The sequence below is a fragment of the Lepisma saccharinum genome, chromosome 16 (assembly GCF_977018435.1).
Source record: "Lepisma saccharinum chromosome 16, izLepSacc3.1, whole genome shotgun sequence".
NCBI lineage: Eukaryota > Metazoa > Arthropoda > Insecta > Zygentoma > Lepismatidae > Lepisma > Lepisma saccharinum.
In genome coordinates, this window is record NC_139244.1 from 42,687,676 (window position 1) to 42,706,979 (window position 19,304).

The following is a 19,304-nucleotide window of genomic DNA, read 5'->3' on the forward strand; positions in this document are numbered from 1 at the left end:
TATCCCATATGAGTGGGTGCAAAGAATTTGACAATGTTATGTGGAGATCATATGTCTTTCGAGAAAGGCTGTCCAATTCTGAGTACGAGTCCCTGATTAGGCGTCCTATCATTAACATTTGTAGCTTTCCTTTAAAATCACTGGTGTAGGTATTACGAGTTCGAACTTTCCACTTCAAAAAATTTGGCACTATATTGTTTAACTTGCATCTTCTCAAAAATCTGATTCTCTGAAGTGTCGTTTGAATCTTGATTTGATATTTCTGGAATGTACGTACCTCTCTCCCCGTAATAGATGAATAATAGTTTTTCTTGTATGTACGCATTGCTTGCATGATAGAATTATTTTCCTGTAGTTTACGGTTATTACAAGCATAAGAAAACAGTTTTTTCTTTGTGACGTTTCAGGAGAACACACGCTCCTTTCATCAGACATTTATTTTCATTTTGACTAAAGATACAGTTATAACAATGGTTAGTAATTTTTAAACAAAAAGAATCCGTTATATAATGGATGTTGTCAATGTTACATTGTTGTAATATAGCAACTTAACTGTGAAAAAAGCAGTCTATTTTATTTTTATTTTAGAATTTTTTAAATTATGAATCCCAAATATCATCAGGTAATTCAAATTCATCATTGTTTTCACAAAGTCTCTTGATGTTTTCTGTTACATTAAATTTTAAAGATGGTGGCTTACTCCATTTGTGAAAAAGAAAACTCCACACTGGATCTATGTTACCATTTTCATTATTTAATTTATTCCAGTGTTCTTCTGCAATGAACGAGGCTTCCCAGACATTCAACTCTGTGTTTCCCGTTAATCTTTTTAAAACCCTTCTCTTTTTAATCAAATGCTTCTCTTCGATGATATGAGTTGACAAACCTGTTCTTGGGTTTAGATTTATAATGTCCAAATCATGTTCGTGCCATCTTATTGCCATTTTCCTTGCTGTTTGTCCCACATAATCTTTTGAACATGAACAACTTATATTATATATTCCTGTGGTTTCCACATCTGGTAGCGAGTTTCTCATTTTGAATTCATTAAATGTACATTCCAAACTTCTTGGTGCTTTAAAAACAATTTTGAAATTAAAACTTTTAAAAATTTTTGCAATTTTATGTGAGAATCCCTTGTGGAATGGAATGCACACAAATTTCTTTTCAACAGATTTTTCATCTTTGTCTGTATTTCTCTTTTCCTTTAGTTTTCTTGCAACTTGTTTTTTGATTTGGTTTATTCTGTTAGTGTGAAAGCCATTTTCTTTTGCTATATTAAAGAGCCTTTCTTCTTCATTTTTGATATCCTCATTATTAGAACATAGTCTTTGTGCTCTCAGGAAAAAATTTAAAAATATGTTATCCATTGTTATACGCGAATGTTCTGATTTGGCATGGATGTATTTTCCCCCCGCTAATTTTTTTCTATGGACTGATGTTTGAATTGTTGAGTCAGTTGTCTTAATTTGCAGATCAAGGAAAGAAATTACATTGTTATTCATGGGTTCGCAAGTGAATTTTATGCGACGATGTGATTCATTTAACGATTTAAATACGTCCATGATGGTGTTCTCATTTTTAGCAATAATTAGCACATCATCTACATATCTGATGTAGAGTTTGATATCCGCACCTATCGCATTAACAATTGGAGATTCTATGTAATGAAGGAAAATGCTGGAGATGATTCCGGATACTGGGTTTCCCATTGATAGACCATTATTTTGCTGATAGATTTTGCCATCAAATATAAAGTAATTGTAATTTGCACATACAGTAAACCATCGAACCATTTCCCATGATTCTACTGGGTTAACCTTCATCTCAATAAGCCATCTGTGTAATGCATCTGTGGCACCTTCTATTGGGACACTAGGATATAAATTTTCAACATCAAAACTTGCAATACGATACTCACTATTCCAAACAATATTTTTTAGTTTCTGTTTGACTTCATATGCATTTTTAACACTGAATGGTGTTTGTTGTTTAATTATAGCAAGTCTTTCAACTAAATATTTGGATAGTTTGTATGCAGGATGTGTGAAAGTTGCAATGATGGGTCGTATTGGAGTTCCCGGTTTGTGAGTTTTTGGTAGTCCAAAGGCAATCGGCAGGGTTGAATTTTTGACAATGAGTTTTTTCTTCATTTCTCTTGGTATCGTGATACTGCTTTCAATTACTTTCTTTACCTCATTTATTATTTTAGTTATAGGGTTTCGAGAGGTTTCTGTGAAATTGTTTAATTTGAAACATTCTTCCATTTTTTCTTTATAGTCCTTAATTCGGATAAGGACAGGTTTATTTTCCTTGTCCGATTTTATTAAGAAAATGTCGTTTTCTTTCAACCAGATCTTGAAACCATGAACTTTTTTTCCCAACCTTATATGCTCTTTCTCCCGTTCTGTGTATTTTGGACCTCTGTTAGTTCTTCTGTTGTATTCAAAACTTAAACGTTCATCAAGAGCATCATGTGTGAGACTTCGTAATTTTCTTTTTTCCTCCTCATCATCTAAGAAATTCAGTGCTTTCTCTATTGAAATCACGAAATCTTCCTTGTGTATATAAGCACTACCAACTGAAAATTTCATTCCGAATTGAAAAATTTCTATATACTCATCAGGTACCTCAATATCCGTAAGATTTATAAATAATCTGTTGTCAATGTTCTTAGTTTCTATTTTACCAGTGACATTAACTGCTTCCCTTCTTTCATTGTTGTTGTATATAACTTGTTCTTCTTGAATTAGCTGGTAGAATTTCCTATCAAGTCTCCTTTCTGAAAGCTTGCTGTAGTGTTCTACAACTTGTTCTGTAGCTCTGTTTACTTTATCCCATATGAGTGGGTGCAAAGAATTTGACAATGTTATGTGGAGATCATATGTCTTTCGAGAAAGGCTGTCCAATTCTGAGTACGAGTCCCTGATTAGGCGTCCTATCATTAACATTTGTAGCTTTCCTTTAAAATCACTGGTGTAGGTATTACGAGTTCGAACTTTCCACTTCAAAAAATTTGGCACTATATTGTTTAACTTGCATCTTCTCAAAAATCTGATTCTCTGAAGTGTCGTTTGAATCTTGATTTGATATTTCTGGAATGTACGTACCTCTCTCCCCGTAATAGATGAATAATAGTTTTTCTTGTATGTACGCATTGCTTGCATGATAGAATTATTTTCCTGTAGTTTACGGTTATTACAAGCATAAGAAAACAGTTTTTTCTTTGTGACGTTTCAGGAGAACACACGCTCCTTTCATCAGACATTTATTTTCATTTTGACTAAAGATACAGTTATAACAATGGTTAGTAATTTTTAAACAAAAAGAATCCGTTATATAATGGATGTTGTCAATGTTACATTGTTGTAATATAGCAACTTAACTGTGAAAAAAGCAGTCTATTTTATTTTTATTTTAGAATTTTTTAAATTATGAATCCCAAATATCATCAGGTAATTCAAATTCATCATTGTTTTCACAAAGTCTCTTGATGTTTTCTGTTACATTAAATTTTAAAGATGGTGGCTTACTCCATTTGTGAAAAAGAAAACTCCACACTGGATCTATGTTACCATTTTCATTATTTAATTTATTCCAGTGTTCTTCTGCAATGAACGAGGCTTCCCAGACATTCAACTCTGTGTTTCCCGTTAATCTTTTTAAAACCCTTCTCTTTTTAATCAAATGCTTCTCTTCGATGATATGAGTTGACAAACCTGTTCTTGGGTTTAGATTTATAATGTCCAAATCATGTTCGTGCCATCTTATTGCCATTTTCCTTGCTGTTTGTCCCACATAATCTTTTGAACATGAACAACTTATATTATATATTCCTGTGGTTTCCACATCTGGTAGCGAGTTTCTCATTTTGAATTCATTAAATGTACATTCCAAACTTCTTGGTGCTTTAAAAACAATTTTGAAATTAAAACTTTTAAAAATTTTTGCAATTTTATGTGAGAATCCCTTGTGGAATGGAATGCACACAAATTTCTTTTCAACAGATTTTTCATCTTTGTCTGTATTTCTCTTTTCCTTTAGTTTTCTTGCAACTTGTTTTTTGATTTGGTTTATTCTGTTAGTGTGAAAGCCATTTTCTTTTGCTATATTAAAGAGCCTTTCTTCTTCATTTTTGATATCCTCATTATTAGAACATAGTCTTTGTGCTCTCAGGAAAAAATTTAAAAATATGTTATCCATTGTTATACGCGAATGTTCTGATTTGGCATGGATGTATTTTCCCCCCGCTAATTTTTTTCTATGGACTGATGTTTGAATTGTTGAGTCAGTTGTCTTAATTTGCAGATCAAGGAAAGAAATTACATTGTTATTCATGGGTTCGCAAGTGAATTTTATGCGACGATGTGATTCATTTAACGATTTAAATACGTCCATGATGGTGTTCTCATTTTTAGCAATAATTAGCACATCATCTACATATCTGATGTAGAGTTTGATATCCGCACCTATCGCATTAACAATTGGAGATTCTATGTAATGAAGGAAAATGCTGGAGATGATTCCGGATACTGGGTTTCCCATTGATAGACCATTATTTTGCTGATAGATTTTGCCATCAAATATAAAGTAATTGTAATTTGCACATACAGTAAACCATCGAACCATTTCCCATGATTCTACTGGGTTAACCTTCATCTCAATAAGCCATCTGTGTAATGCATCTGTGGCACCTTCTATTGGGACACTAGGATATAAATTTTCAACATCAAAACTTGCAATACGATACTCACTATTCCAAACAATATTTTTTAGTTTCTGTTTGACTTCATATGCATTTTTAACACTGAATGGTGTTTGTTGTTTAATTATAGCAAGTCTTTCAACTAAATATTTGGATAGTTTGTATGCAGGATGTGTGAAAGTTGCAATGATGGGTCGTATTGGAGTTCCCGGTTTGTGAGTTTTTGGTAGTCCAAAGGCAATCGGCAGGGTTGAATTTTTGACAATGAGTTTTTTCTTCATTTCTCTTGGTATCGTGATACTGCTTTCAATTACTTTCTTTACCTCATTTATTATTTTAGTTATAGGGTTTCGAGAGGTTTCTGTGAAATTGTTTAATTTGAAACATTCTTCCATTTTTTCTTTATAGTCCTTAATTCGGATAAGGACAGGTTTATTTTCCTTGTCCGATTTTATTAAGAAAATGTCGTTTTCTTTCAACCAGATCTTGAAACCATGAACTTTTTTTCCCAACCTTATATGCTCTTTCTCCCGTTCTGTGTATTTTGGACCTCTGTTAGTTCTTCTGTTGTATTCAAAACTTAAACGTTCATCAAGAGCATCATGTGTGAGACTTCGTAATTTTCTTTTTTCCTCCTCATCATCTAAGAAATTCAGTGCTTTCTCTATTGAAATCACGAAATCTTCCTTGTGTATATAAGCACTACCAACTGAAAATTTCATTCCGAATTGAAAAATTTCTATATACTCATCAGGTACCTCAATATCCGTAAGATTTATAAATAATCTGTTGTCAATGTTCTTAGTTTCTATTTTACCAGTGACATTAACTGCTTCCCTTCTTTCATTGTTGTTGTATATAACTTGTTCTTCTTGAATTAGCTGGTAGAATTTCCTATCAAGTCTCCTTTCTGAAAGCTTGCTGTAGTGTTCTACAACTTGTTCTGTAGCTCTGTTTACTTTATCCCATATGAGTGGGTGCAAAGAATTTGACAATGTTATGTGGAGATCATATGTCTTTCGAGAAAGGCTGTCCAATTCTGAGTACGAGTCCCTGATTAGGCGTCCTATCATTAACATTTGTAGCTTTCCTTTAAAATCACTGGTGTAGGTATTACGAGTTCGAACTTTCCACTTCAAAAAATTTGGCACTATATTGTTTAACTTGCATCTTCTCAAAAATCTGATTCTCTGAAGTGTCGTTTGAATCTTGATTTGATATTTCTGGAATGTACGTACCTCTCTCCCCGTAATAGATGAATAATAGTTTTTCTTGTATGTACGCATTGCTTGCATGATAGAATTATTTTCCTGTAGTTTACGGTTATTACAAGCATAAGAAAACAGTTTTTTCTTTGTGACGTTTCAGGAGAACACACGCTCCTTTCATCAGACATTTATTTTCATTTTGACTAAAGATACAGTTATAACAATGGTTAGTAATTTTTAAACAAAAAGAATCCGTTATATAATGGATGTTGTCAATGTTACATTGTTGTAATATAGCAACTTAACTGTGAAAAAAGCAGTCTATTTTATTTTTATTTTAGAATTTTTTAAATTATGAATCCCAAATATCATCAGGTAATTCAAATTCATCATTGTTTTCACAAAGTCTCTTGATGTTTTCTGTTACATTAAATTTTAAAGATGGTGGCTTACTCCATTTGTGAAAAAGAAAACTCCACACTGGATCTATGTTACCATTTTCATTATTTAATTTATTCCAGTGTTCTTCTGCAATGAACGAGGCTTCCCAGACATTCAACTCTGTGTTTCCCGTTAATCTTTTTAAAACCCTTCTCTTTTTAATCAAATGCTTCTCTTCGATGATATGAGTTGACAAACCTGTTCTTGGGTTTAGATTTATAATGTCCAAATCATGTTCGTGCCATCTTATTGCCATTTTCCTTGCTGTTTGTCCCACATAATCTTTTGAACATGAACAACTTATATTATATATTCCTGTGGTTTCCACATCTGGTAGCGAGTTTCTCATTTTGAATTCATTAAATGTACATTCCAAACTTCTTGGTGCTTTAAAAACAATTTTGAAATTAAAACTTTTAAAAATTTTTGCAATTTTATGTGAGAATCCCTTGTGGAATGGAATCATCTCCAGCATTTTCCTTCATTACATAGAATCTCCAATTGTTAATGCGATAGGTGCGGATATCAAACTCTACATCAGATATGTAGATGATGTGCTAATTATTGCTAAAAATGAGAACACCATCATGGACGTATTTAAATCGTTAAATGAATCACATCGTCGCATAAAATTCACTTGCGAACCCATGAATAACAATGTAATTTCTTTCCTTGATCTGCAAATTAAGACAACTGACTCAACAATTCAAACATCAGTCCATAGAAAAAAATTAGCGGGGGGAAAATACATCCATGCCAAATCAGAACATTCGCGTATAACAATGGATAACATATTTTTAAATTTTTTCCTGAGAGCACAAAGACTATGTTCTAATAATGAGGATATCAAAAATGAAGAAGAAAGGCTCTTTAATATAGCAAAAGAAAATGGCTTTCACACTAACAGAATAAACCAAATCAAAAAACAAGTTGCAAGAAAACTAAAGGAAAAGAGAAATACAGACAAAGATGAAAAATCTGTTGAAAAGAAATTTGTGTGCATTCCATTCCACAAGGGATTCTCACATAAAATTGCAAAAATTTTTAAAAGTTTTAATTTCAAAATTGTTTTTAAAGCACCAAGAAGTTTGGAATGTACATTTAATGAATTCAAAATGAGAAACTCGCTACCAGATGTGGAAACCACAGGAATATATAATATAAGTTGTTCATGTTCAAAAGATTATGTGGGACAAACAGCAAGGAAAATGGCAATAAGATGGCACGAACATGATTTGGACATTATAAATCTAAACCCAAGAACAGGTTTGTCAACTCATATCATCGAAGAGAAGCATTTGATTAAAAAGAGAAGGGTTTTAAAAAGATTAACGGGAAACACAGAGTTGAATGTCTGGGAAGCCTCGTTCATTGCAGAAGAACACTGGAATAAATTAAATAATGAAAATGGTAACATAGATCCAGTGTGGAGTTTTCTTTTTCACAAATGGAGTAAGCCACCATCTTTAAAATTTAATGTAACAGAAAACATCAAGAGACTTTGTGAAAACAATGATGAATTTGAATTACCTGATGATATTTGGGATTCATAATTTAAAAAATTCTAAAATAAAAATAAAATAGACTGCTTTTTTCACAGTTAAGTTGCTATATTACAACAATGTAACATTGACAACATCCATTATATAACGGATTCTTTTTGTTTAAAAATTACTAACCATTGTTATAACTGTATCTTTAGTCAAAATGAAAATAAATGTCTGATGAAAGGAGCGTGTGTTCTCCTGAAACGTCACAAAGAAAAAACTGTTTTCTTATGCTTGTAATAACCGTAAACTACAGGAAAATAATTCTATCATGCAAGCAATGCGTACATACAAGAAAAACTATGCCTGTAATGAATGATACATATGATGCACACTAGTTTTATGTGGGACACACTGTATATATAGCTGGTATATGCTTTGTTAATGTCCTCTACTCATTACACTGCTAAGTACAAATGTTTTATGAAGACTCTGAGTAGTTTAATTACATCTTTGGTACCAGCCTACTGCAATATTTTTTACCATAGAAATGCTGTGTATTTAGGAATTTACAGAACTTAGGTGTATGAATTTTATCTTTATATCCTTAAAAAGAATAACAAAATAGCTGAATATTGCATTGTTACAGACTGTTTAAAGAAATATTGGATACTGATACATCAATATGCTTTTATCAACTGATAACCATAGAGTACCAGTTAATCTGTTTTATTTGTTATTTATATTGAAGTAATATTTGTGATGTAAGAGCACATGTGTAATTATGTAATATTTGGCGATAGAACCAAATTTGCAAGTCTCATCATGCAGAAATGGTATTTGTTAGTAGAAGTAAAACTTGAAGCTTTTCTGGTGACGAATGATGAAAAGATAATCTCGGGCTATCAACCAGGTGAGTTGTGGAAATGATTCCAATAGAAGTCACTTCTACCCTGAAAATGAGAGTGACGTTAGCTCTCGAAAGCTTGGAATCATTTCCACAACTCACCTGGTCGATAGCCCAAGAAAATCTTTTTGGTATTTGTTAGTGTATTTTGCTGTACAATGATGATTTACACTTTGAGAGTTGTTTTTTTTTTTTAGCGGAGCACAGGTGTGTGTCCAGTCTGCCAACTTCACAATTGCATTGGAGTTGTATGTCATAGTTAGAGACATGCATATTTAGTTTTTGCCGAAAACATGAAATGTGAAATAACACATTGTAATGTTCATTTTTCATGTTTCAGAAAGGTGTGAGTTGTATTTTTCCACCCCGTTTTGTCACGAAATAATATGAAATGAACTGCAAAATGCAAAATAGACTCTTTAACACAAAATTTATTTATTTATTTTTTTTTTTTTTTTTTTACCAATGCAACACTTTCTGAAGTCAGAATTATCCTGCTTGTTATGCAATTCACGGAAAATCTATTAATTCTGCTGTAAATATTTTAGAAGAAAAATGGACCCCTTTATACAGGAATAAACTTAATACTCTGGTTACTACATAAATGTGCTATTATAAGAGATTTGTTAATTTGTGTGGTAAGTGCAGTTTTTAAATCAATGTTGAGATTATATTCACATTTTTTTAAAACCAAAATGTAATTTTATATACCGCTTTTTCACCGCTATAACAGCAAAATTTAATTTAAAATACCACTTTTGAACCCGAAATTGACTCTGTTTTTGTACCAAAATTTTGCTTTTTTATTTACCAAAAATATGTGCCTCTAGTCATAGTTCTTTACAAAATGAATTTTTTAAAAAAGTCTACAAATGATGATCATCATAAAAAAAAAGGTAAAGTGTTACCCTATGCTTATCACCATGCCATGAAGGCGTATAGGAGATGTGGGGGTAATGCCCCACACTTGATCTTGATCATCATAGCCCCCTTAAATTTTTCACCACTGCGCTCATGCCAGGAATTCTGCATTTAAATTGAGGGTAAAGCATTAGCATGCACAAATCTGTCATTTGTTTCAATAGATCTTTATTTGTGGAATCTGAAGGACCCATGTTTCAGCACTGGTTAAGCAGCAGTTTCCACTTACTTTTCAATAAATTATACTAGAGTACCTTAGTGCATCATCAATAACAACAACAGTTTTACCAATTGTACATGACCTTAAATGGACATATACAAAGGGTCCCCTTGCTAGGATATTACCTTGTAATCAGGGGGAGGTATATTACAGTGATTTAGATCCAGTATTATTCTTCCATTTCCTTAATACTTCAGTTTCTAACACTGTGAAGTTCACCAGAAATGGCACAAATCTTCAAAATTACCCTAAGCCTAAAGTGGATGATTTCATGACTCCATGGCTCACCCAGCGCCTCAGTGAGTACCTGTGGCTGCCTTTGAGAATAAGGGCAACTAGAGCATGGTGCTGATCACAATGTTCAAGAAGGTCAAGGAACAAATGACTGTAACATAGGGTAACACAGCATGTAGTTGCAAGATTCCAACTTTTACCTTTTCTCCTATTTACATTTGGTTTTAGTTTCTGGTATACTGCATATAGCAGTTACACCACCAGGTTTGTAGGTTTGGATGAATTTGACAAAATGCATACATGCAAAGTTAAAATGGCATGGTGTGTGTCGTGCATTTTAACATTGCGCTTGTTTTTGCAGGGAGGAATCAGCACCAGAATCAGACGAACCAGCAGAGAATACATCTGAGCCCGAAGTTAAGCATGAAACTAACAATCATGGAAGCCGAGAATCCTCACCTAGGTCTGAGAGAAGCAAGAAGGATGAGAGAGAGGACCAAGCACCTAGGTATGTTGGCTGGCCCTTTGCCAAATCTTTCCCAGTCTCTTGTGTTAAGCAGAGCCAACGCTCAAGCTCCTGCATTCACTAACGTGCCTTGGCTTCTTGGAGACCAACATTATTCCTTCATTTTCTTTCATACTTCACAGTTTCTAACCCTACATTGAGAAGTTTACCAAAAACGGCGTAAACCTTCCAAAACTATTTTGTCATCATTCTTCTTTTTTAATCAACATGGCTCGAAACTTTGCTTACGCATCGACACTTGGCAGTTTTTTAAATTTTATTATTATTTGAATGGGAGATCAGTAGCAGTTTCACCTGCTTTGTTTGCATACAGGCCGGCCATTGTTTCCACTTTATATGTGAGGTTGCAGAGATCAAAATAAGCACACACATTTCTGAAAAGAATTTACCTAGGCTGTTTTTGATAATTTGGTGGTTTATTGTATGTTTGCAATAAAGACATTTGTGGGGGGGTTACAATCACAGTGCTTGAATCCTACTTCAAACTGTAAGTTCAGTCCCTCTTGGCTTACTGCCTCTCATGTTTTCAAGCAAGAAGTCTGCTAATTGATGCCTTCCTGGGAAAGGTTGTATGAATTCCTAATTCATAGTAATGATAAGTACCACTTCGAATCTTATATCATTGTTGTAAGTAATTTGTCCTTACACTAATACTTGGGCATTTTAGGAATTTAAAATAATTCAGAACTGTTATACGTGCCCGTGTATAGGTAGTATTAAATTGCAACTAGAGTTTTGTTTTAAAAAGTTCATGGAGTCACATGCAACATAATGTGAATATTAGTTATTTATTCAGGAAATCCACTTTTTTTTACATATTATTATTATTATATTACATTTTTACATTTGCATATTTTGCATAATTCCAAGGAGATTTTATTTATGCAAAAATGCTCAACAATAATAATTACTTCTATTGTGACAAAGCTCTTTCCTTGTAGCAACAGCTGGCAATCTGACGGATCATGTTAAATGGTCAACTTGCCTTGCCAACAAAGTTCCTGGATTTGAGTCCCAGCTTGGGTATGGGCGTTCTTTGCAAGTGTGCCTTCATCAATTTTACCTAATCACTTATCCTCGTCGTCATGATTATCCAAAAGTGGCAGATAAGTAAATTAAGTAAAATGCAACACAAATACAAAATGGTAGCCACAGATGTTGTTAACCTTGTTCGTTTCCTATCATGAGGGCAAATATTTATGCTACCAGTGGTAAATGACAAAGAGAAGGTGAATGTTAAAATGTTATCAAGTTATGGAGTGGGCTTTCTGAACATCTTTTCATCAATTTCATCTAGTTACCATTCATTATTCTCATCATGATTAGCCTAACAAGCGGAGAAACAGTATCAAATGTTTGATTTATCTAATTTTGACTGACAGGAAGGTGTGTTTTTCTTTCAACAGTTGGTGATTGTCTCTGCATTGCTATAATTTACCTCATAATTAGAGCTGTTGTTTTCTGCCAACATACAGCAGTAGCCAAGCATTTGGATTTCCTTGTGCCTGTCTGTTTCGGTTAGTGTGTACTTGTACGATGGCGCAAATGCATCGCTTTAAATGGAGACTACTTGAGTAGCTGGTTTGTATAGAGGAAGAGTCACTCCAACTAAATGTGCAATATGAACGATCTACATCAGTTAATAAAGAGGTTACGACCACTTTTGCATTACTTTCGGTACAACCCACGTATGTTCAAAACAAATGTCAGTGAAATCTTGTATTTTCTGAACTTTAAAGAAAATACATTGTATTTTGCATAATTCCCCGGATACTCAAACTCCAGAGAAGTTACATCAGGAGATCTGGATGCTCGAAACATTACAAGGGATAAATATCCTCTATCCTGTCAAGTTATTCTTCCTTATGACACTGGCAATCGTTGCAGTTCCTCCCATGAACACTCGCACGTGTCTCACAATGTTCAGAAGAATTTGGGTAATTTTGCTGTTGAGGTCTTTCTTGAGGTAGTTTTGTTGGATTCAAACATGCAGGAATCAAATTTGGATCTTGCAAGGCAGTCCAATACCTTACCATCTTAACGACCACAGCATTTATTCACAGTTTGTTGCTTACAGCTTTTAAATCAATCTGAATGCAATATGTGATAAACTTTAGAAACTTTTATGTGTAGTTTCATGATTTTCTAAATAAGCCAATCAGTTCTTCACAATTGGGAAAAGAGAGATGTGGGAGTATATAAATACAAAGAAACTAGTACTCACTTTTATCCACGAAGCTGTTTTTTCTTTTTTGATTAATTTCAGTGGCCACTGCCACCATCCTCGTTGGAACTTGCTGTACTGTTGCTTGGTGTGCATCTTTTGTTTGTAGTTCTCTGGCTGCCGCTAGGTGCGCTGTTGTTAACTGTACAGCAAGTTCCAACAAGGATGGTGGCAGTGACCACTGAAATTAATCGAGAAAGAAAAAACAACTTTGTGGATAAAAGCCAATCAGGTTAACTAATGTTCTCTCAAATTATAGGCATTTCATTTCACAAAATATAATTTGTGTATTTTAGTTGTCAGTTGTGTGACTAATTAGCATACATACAGACAGACAGGTAGATTGATACATCAAATATCACATTATAATAGAACTTGGTACTGTCTTCAGCTCATGGAATTTTATCTTTCTATGTGTTGTGGTTTCTGACTTGTCAACAGATATCAGAAGTGAATCACTAAGCTTACATGATCAAATGAGTTACAAGGAACACACAGACTTCCATGCTTAAAGAAAGTGACTTCAAAGCACACATCAATGCTTCATATGGAATTTGTGGTTAAGATCCAAGAATTTCCATGTTAAGAATTGTTCTAAATAAAGCCTTTCATGACTCAATCAATCAATCGAAACACATGCTATTGACATTGCGAAAAAACATCAAGGTGCAGAATGGGATTTGTAATCAAGGTGGAAGGTGTAAACACGTGATTGTAACTTGTGACCTGTGAGAAAGGAAAGAGGGAGCATGGAACATCCTTGTCAGTATTTATTAAATTGCAATTACACAACAAAGAATAATGTTTTATATGAGTGAGCAATGTGCTGGATTATATTCAATGACCAACAGTAAAATGTAATATTTTGTGTGTTGATCTTAAATTTTAGTTTAGATAAACAAAATGGAACACAACTACCTATATATCTGTGGAGGTTCTAATTTATGAATTATTTTATGTTATTATGATCACTCAGTTTCTCTGATTACATTATAATACCGAGAAAATAATTACACTTCTTTGGAGTTTCTGATATGCTTCTTCGTGTGGAAAGAAAATTATTGTCTTTGTTGCAGCTAATCTAGTTTTTTCTCTTTCTTGCTGTACACACTGCCACCTTGTGGTAAAATGTGAGATTGTTGTCAATTTTTTTTTTTTGGTTGTGTGTGGGTGCAATTTCAGACCTTTCGAAATTTCCATGTTCACTGGTTTTTAATTGTTGATTTTGTTGTCATGAATGCCCTGTTTCATTGACAATTGAATTGTGTATGGAAGGGTTGAAAGAAGAGTACAACTGTTTAATAGCTACATATTGTTCTGAATCAGCAAATAGGAATTTTTGTACTTCATTGCAGCTGTGAATGTAAAATGGAAGAATTTGAGTAATGAGAACAGAGGAAGTTTGGCAAAGAGATACAGATAATATGCCTTTGAATACTCAAAATTAAGGGGCCAGAAATTGTCAAAATTTTTATTCCTGAAATTTGTAAATTTATTCTTGAAAACCTGGAATTATAACTTGAAGTTTCATGTCTCATCAGATTTTTGAAATATCTAACAACTGCATCTTCATGTTTACATTTTGATTTACAGCGCATTCGAAATAATATAGTACGTTGATGGAAATGAACCAGCATATTGTAAAGGGTTGTAGTTTCCTGATGTAGTGCCATTGTTGTTTGATCGGGTCCGTCTGTGCTGATGGCATCTTGTTGATTTTCCAGCAGTTTTCCTATGTCCAGCGTCCAGGCCAAACTACTCAGCATGGCTGGCGGAGCCAAGCCAGAGGAAAACAGCGAGCACAGACGCTCGCACTCTTCTTCCAGGTCTCCATCCCCTCGCGTGCGAGACCATAGGCGTTCGTCAAGTGGCAGCAAGTCTCCCTCTCCTGCTTCACACAAAGCACGGTGAGGGTTCCTAACATGGTTCCATTAGTGCACACGTGATATGCATGCTGCTACCCTTATACCAGTCTCTTAGATTTATTCATCATGTTAGTGCTTTCAAGTACGCTTTGTGGTGTAGTAGTTTTGGATGATGTTAGCAAATAGATTAATTTATAGAATTTGCATTGACATGTTGCCAAAAGTGTTATTTTGTAGTTGCATAGTTTGTTCATAATATGCTTTATATATGTGAAAATACACAGTGTTAATTATTGTTACAGCCATTTAACGTTACAAGATTTGATTGCAAGAGCCTTGTCCAAGACCTGATGGATAGAAAATGATCTCTCCTCAGATGTGTATGCTATGCTCTGATTCTCACAATGAAGTTAATAAAGAAAAAATCTTCAAGATTGTTGTGTTCATTGCCCAAGATAGATTATTTAGACCAAAAGTATGAAGTATTTAAAAAAAAAAAAAAATTATGTACATAGAAATATTGTACCAATGTCTTATCATTTAACAATTCATCCCACCTGGTTCCAGTATGAACATTTCTCTTTCATTGTCATATTATTCAGCTGTTCACTTGTTTTATGTTGTGGTACACTAAAACCCATTAATTTACATGAGCTTTAGTTGCATTTACTAGCACTACTAACCAACAAGATGTACATTTGTGAATTGAGTTAAAATTGGTGTATGGTTGGGAACTAAAGAAAACCCCCCCCTTTCCCCTCGAGTAGACGCTTTTGCTTTATTAGGCACCGTTAGGAGAATAAGGAAAGGAAAGAAAGAATCTTTTATGTATGTTATGGAAGGTGGATATCTTTTCTTTCAGAATCAACCACGAGTCTTCAAGATCTCCATCACCCAAACCAAAGAAGCGATCCAGAAGTTCAAGCAGTGACTCCTCTGCTGCCAGTGAGACGGCTGCTCCCACAAAGGAGGATGACAACTTTGAAATACGGAAGAAGGAGGATAGCATACAGAAGAAGCGTCACTACAGAAGTAACAAAGATACAGCTAGTGAGTCAGAAGATGAGGATGGTAGAAGGAAGAGGGTAAGCATTGTTATCATGTTTTTTTTTTGTTTTTTTTATTAACTTCCTCAAGTTGTTACGAGCTGTTCTTATGGCAGAGCTATGAAATTTGAGTATAAAGGAGCAATCCACCAGTCAATTTTAAACCATTGTGTCATTTATATACAGTGGAACCTTGATATTTCGTTTTTCAGGGGACCAAGCTGAAAGAAACTGAAAATGCAGGAAAATGTAAAAGTGAGCATACATTTTGAGACTGGACAATCAAGATTGAATGTATGAGGGGCAAAAATTTAAAATCAGGGTTCCACTGTAAGGATAAATAACAATTCATTTAACTTAATGTCAAATTCATCAGTGCAATTTTTCATGTCCATAATATTTTTTTTTTTTAAATTGAAGTTACCTATATAAGGATCTATTCATAAATGTTTATTGTAAACTGTTGATTCCATTTTATTCCTTCATAAAAGTTGTCATTTTTATTCATAATTGGGAAATGAGAGATCCGGTAGTATAAATACAGAGAAACTAGTACTCACTTTTTCCACGAAACTGTTTTATTTGTAGTTCTATTAATTGTGGTGGCCATCCTCATTGAAATTTTTGGGAATATTGCCTTGAAACCTGGAACTATTATTTTATTTTGGTTGAAAGCAATGCAAGATTGGTACTAATTTATACTATCTGTAGTAATGTTTCCTTAACATGATATTCTAATTATATTGCCAACTTCAAATAGAGAAACATAATTTTTATGTAAGAAATATACCACTAATGGCTAATTTCACAGAATTTGAAACCAAGGTGCCAAATTGTGTACTCCCCCCACCCCTTATATGAAAGGTTCTGAAGAAAAGCGGTGATTATATTGTGTGCATTTCCATCCAGCACTACTCTGAGTGTTCAGGAAGTTTATTCTTGTCAGACGCAAAATAAAATGAAGGGTTTTCTTTTGTTTATCAGAAAGCACAGAACATGAAGTGGTTTTAACTCTTGTTTTTCTTTCTGGAGATCAAATTTCGTTATCTTCAAATGAAAACAGCTTTGCGAGATTCAAAACAAAGACAGCACATTTCACTTCGTAGATAAGATTTAGCATAGTGCGGGGGCAAAAGTGGCAGAAAGTGGGGGGGGGGGGCAGTTCCCTAATCGCCGCCACTGACTAAAAGTCCAAGAGTTGCTCACTCGCGGGAACCTGTTGAACTCTAGGTCAGAGCTGGACAGACGGGCCAGGACTTTCAGGCACATTTTGCAACATTCCTGTGATCTTCTCTCTCATTTTCATGGTGGTGTATTTATCGATGAAAGAGCTCGACCTGCCATACACATTGACAAAGACTGCAAGTCCAGCAGTCATTTCGGGTTGCCCCCCCCCCCCCCCCTTCGCAAGTTGTCAGCAGCTCTTAGGACAAGGAAACAAGTCAAGGTCGATTTAAAATAACATCCAAGCACATTCGATCTTCTGTTTTCTCGCTTATCCAAGACCAAGCAAAATCACAATGGCAAAACAAGCCTAGCATGTTGTGTAGCAGTCGTTGGGGGTGGGGTAACATTGGCACACCTGGTGGAGGGGAGGGTAGAGGTAAGTGCTATTGGATATCACTCAGGCGTGGTGTGGTGGTGTCTATTTTCAGATCAGACCCACTTGGGAGCGGCAGAGCACTTTTGAAGGGAATGAGTGCGAATAAAACGAGTGCAAAAAACAGCGGCAGATTTCCTTCAATTTTTCAACTTTTTCCCAAATTTTTCACTGTTCCCGAGAAAAGGGTCATTACTTCGAGAGGGTCATTATATTCCGGGTCGTAGAATCGAGAGTTGATTGTATGTTTTCCTGCATAATACGTTCATCCAGTCAGGCCCCAGCAAAAGGCCATGTTAAATAATAGGATGTTCACCTCGATTTTATGTTCGCTATAACTCCCGTTGCATACGTTTTCCGAGCTGTGTCGATGTTATAAAATTTGGCACAAACCTGTTCCTGTTCTGTTGTCTACGCGACTTCTCCCTCCATTTTCTTGCTTTTGCAGCTGTTTCATTCACCATGCGACCTTGAACGTCCAGATGTTAGGCTTTCGTGCAAGAGGAGGGAGCGAAGAGGCAGGGTGGGGAAGGGGAGATGCAGGGTACAGCTTGCATTTGGCATACCTCCCTTGAGGGACAGGAAGGGAAAACAGCAGTTCTTGCATTCCCCATGAAGATGAAATGGGCCGATCCTTCTACCGCAGGGTCAGACAACAAGCGCACTGTTGCCAAACCGATTTTCTCTAAATGCTGCCCTCCTTAGAGTTTGGACACAATATGTGTGACTGGTGTTTTTGTTCTCCCTTCCCCTCCACAAAAATGCAAGTGGGAAATTGACAACGAGACTCAATCACCATTCGCTTCTTTGTCCATACATTTACTGAATCCTTCCTAGTTTACGGGAACGAAAAAACAGGTGTGGACTTGTTTGTAAGAAACTTTTCCTATCTTCTTGGTTGCAGCGTTGAAAATGGAAAAAATTAAGGATTTGCCATACCGGATAACAACGGCACTTTTCCTTCAATGGAAATTAGTTTAGATTCCTAAGGAAATATGATTGGATCTAGTTTGATTATTTTTAATCTGAAGTGTTTTTACAGACTATATCATTTGGTTATCAGAATGAAGCTGAAAATGCACAATCTAAAGTGATCATTTTTTTCCTATGGACATAAAGGGCGATAGTTTACTCACTGATGGAAAAAAATTGTGTCAAATCAATAGTGTGCGGGAGGGGGGCGAAGTTGGGATAAATGGTTCTTCTACGTGAGACAGAGAATGTTTTCTCTATGCATATAACTCGTATGTTGTAAAGTGATTGGGCCAGGAAAAATGAGTGGATAAACGAGGGGTGCGGCAATATTTTCTGAGAACAACCAAATTTAGTGCACATCTAAATGACATTAAAATGCATATTTGGTATAAAATAACAAGGTGGCTGCCCAAATGTGGTGCTGATCACATCACATCACCTTCAAATTGAAAAAATCGAAGAATGTGTGGGGTAAACGAGGCCGGAGCATGGTGCTGATCACACCATCTCCCACATTGGCAAGGAGGGCCAAAAGGGCTAAATAAAAATCAAAGAAGGAGAAAGGAAACACTCACCGGACAGTGGAAAAATTCAAAATTTTTGCTAGCTTAGTAGCATCATCGGTGTGAGACGAACGAGACGGAACCGGAAGTTGGGGCCCTGCAGAGTTGCCAGGTCCCCATCGAAGAAGAAGCGGTGCGTAGAACGAAAAAACACTTTTTCGTCACCAGGCTCGTCGAAAACTATGAGAGTGTGGGATGAGTTGGGAGGGAGGGAGGGCGGGAGGGATGGGATGGCTCGGGAGGGACGGTGGGTGAGGGGTGGGCATTACTGGGTGGCCTTGTTCAAGCCAGGTGGTGTGGTTGCACTCATGGCCGATATATAGGCCGTCTCCCATCTTTTGCGAACAGAGGTGTTGGCTAGTTGGGGTAGGAGATGGATGAT

General features: G+C 35.3%; 1 protein-coding gene across 11 annotated transcripts in view; it reads left to right on the forward strand.

Annotated features, from left to right (window-relative positions):
* Nucleotides 1-19,304, forward strand: part of Srrm1 (Serine-arginine repetitive matrix 1) — a 143,259-nt gene that overhangs the window by 84,679 nt on the left and 39,276 nt on the right. For 9 of the 11 annotated variants that reach the window (XR_014443503.1, XM_083138060.1, XM_083138066.1 and 6 more), the window contains 3 exons: nucleotides 10,485-10,631; nucleotides 14,598-14,780; nucleotides 15,601-15,823. Coding sequence is in view for 10 of the 11 variants with exons in the window: in XM_083138060.1 (XP_082994186.1) it covers nucleotides 10,485-10,631; nucleotides 14,598-14,780; nucleotides 15,601-15,823 (553 nt within the window). In the remaining variant the exon portion in view is untranslated. The remainder of the gene's footprint in view (nucleotides 1-10,484; nucleotides 10,632-14,597; nucleotides 14,781-15,600; nucleotides 15,824-19,304) is intronic. The other 2 variants (XM_083138062.1, XM_083138069.1) reach the window with 2 other exon arrangements.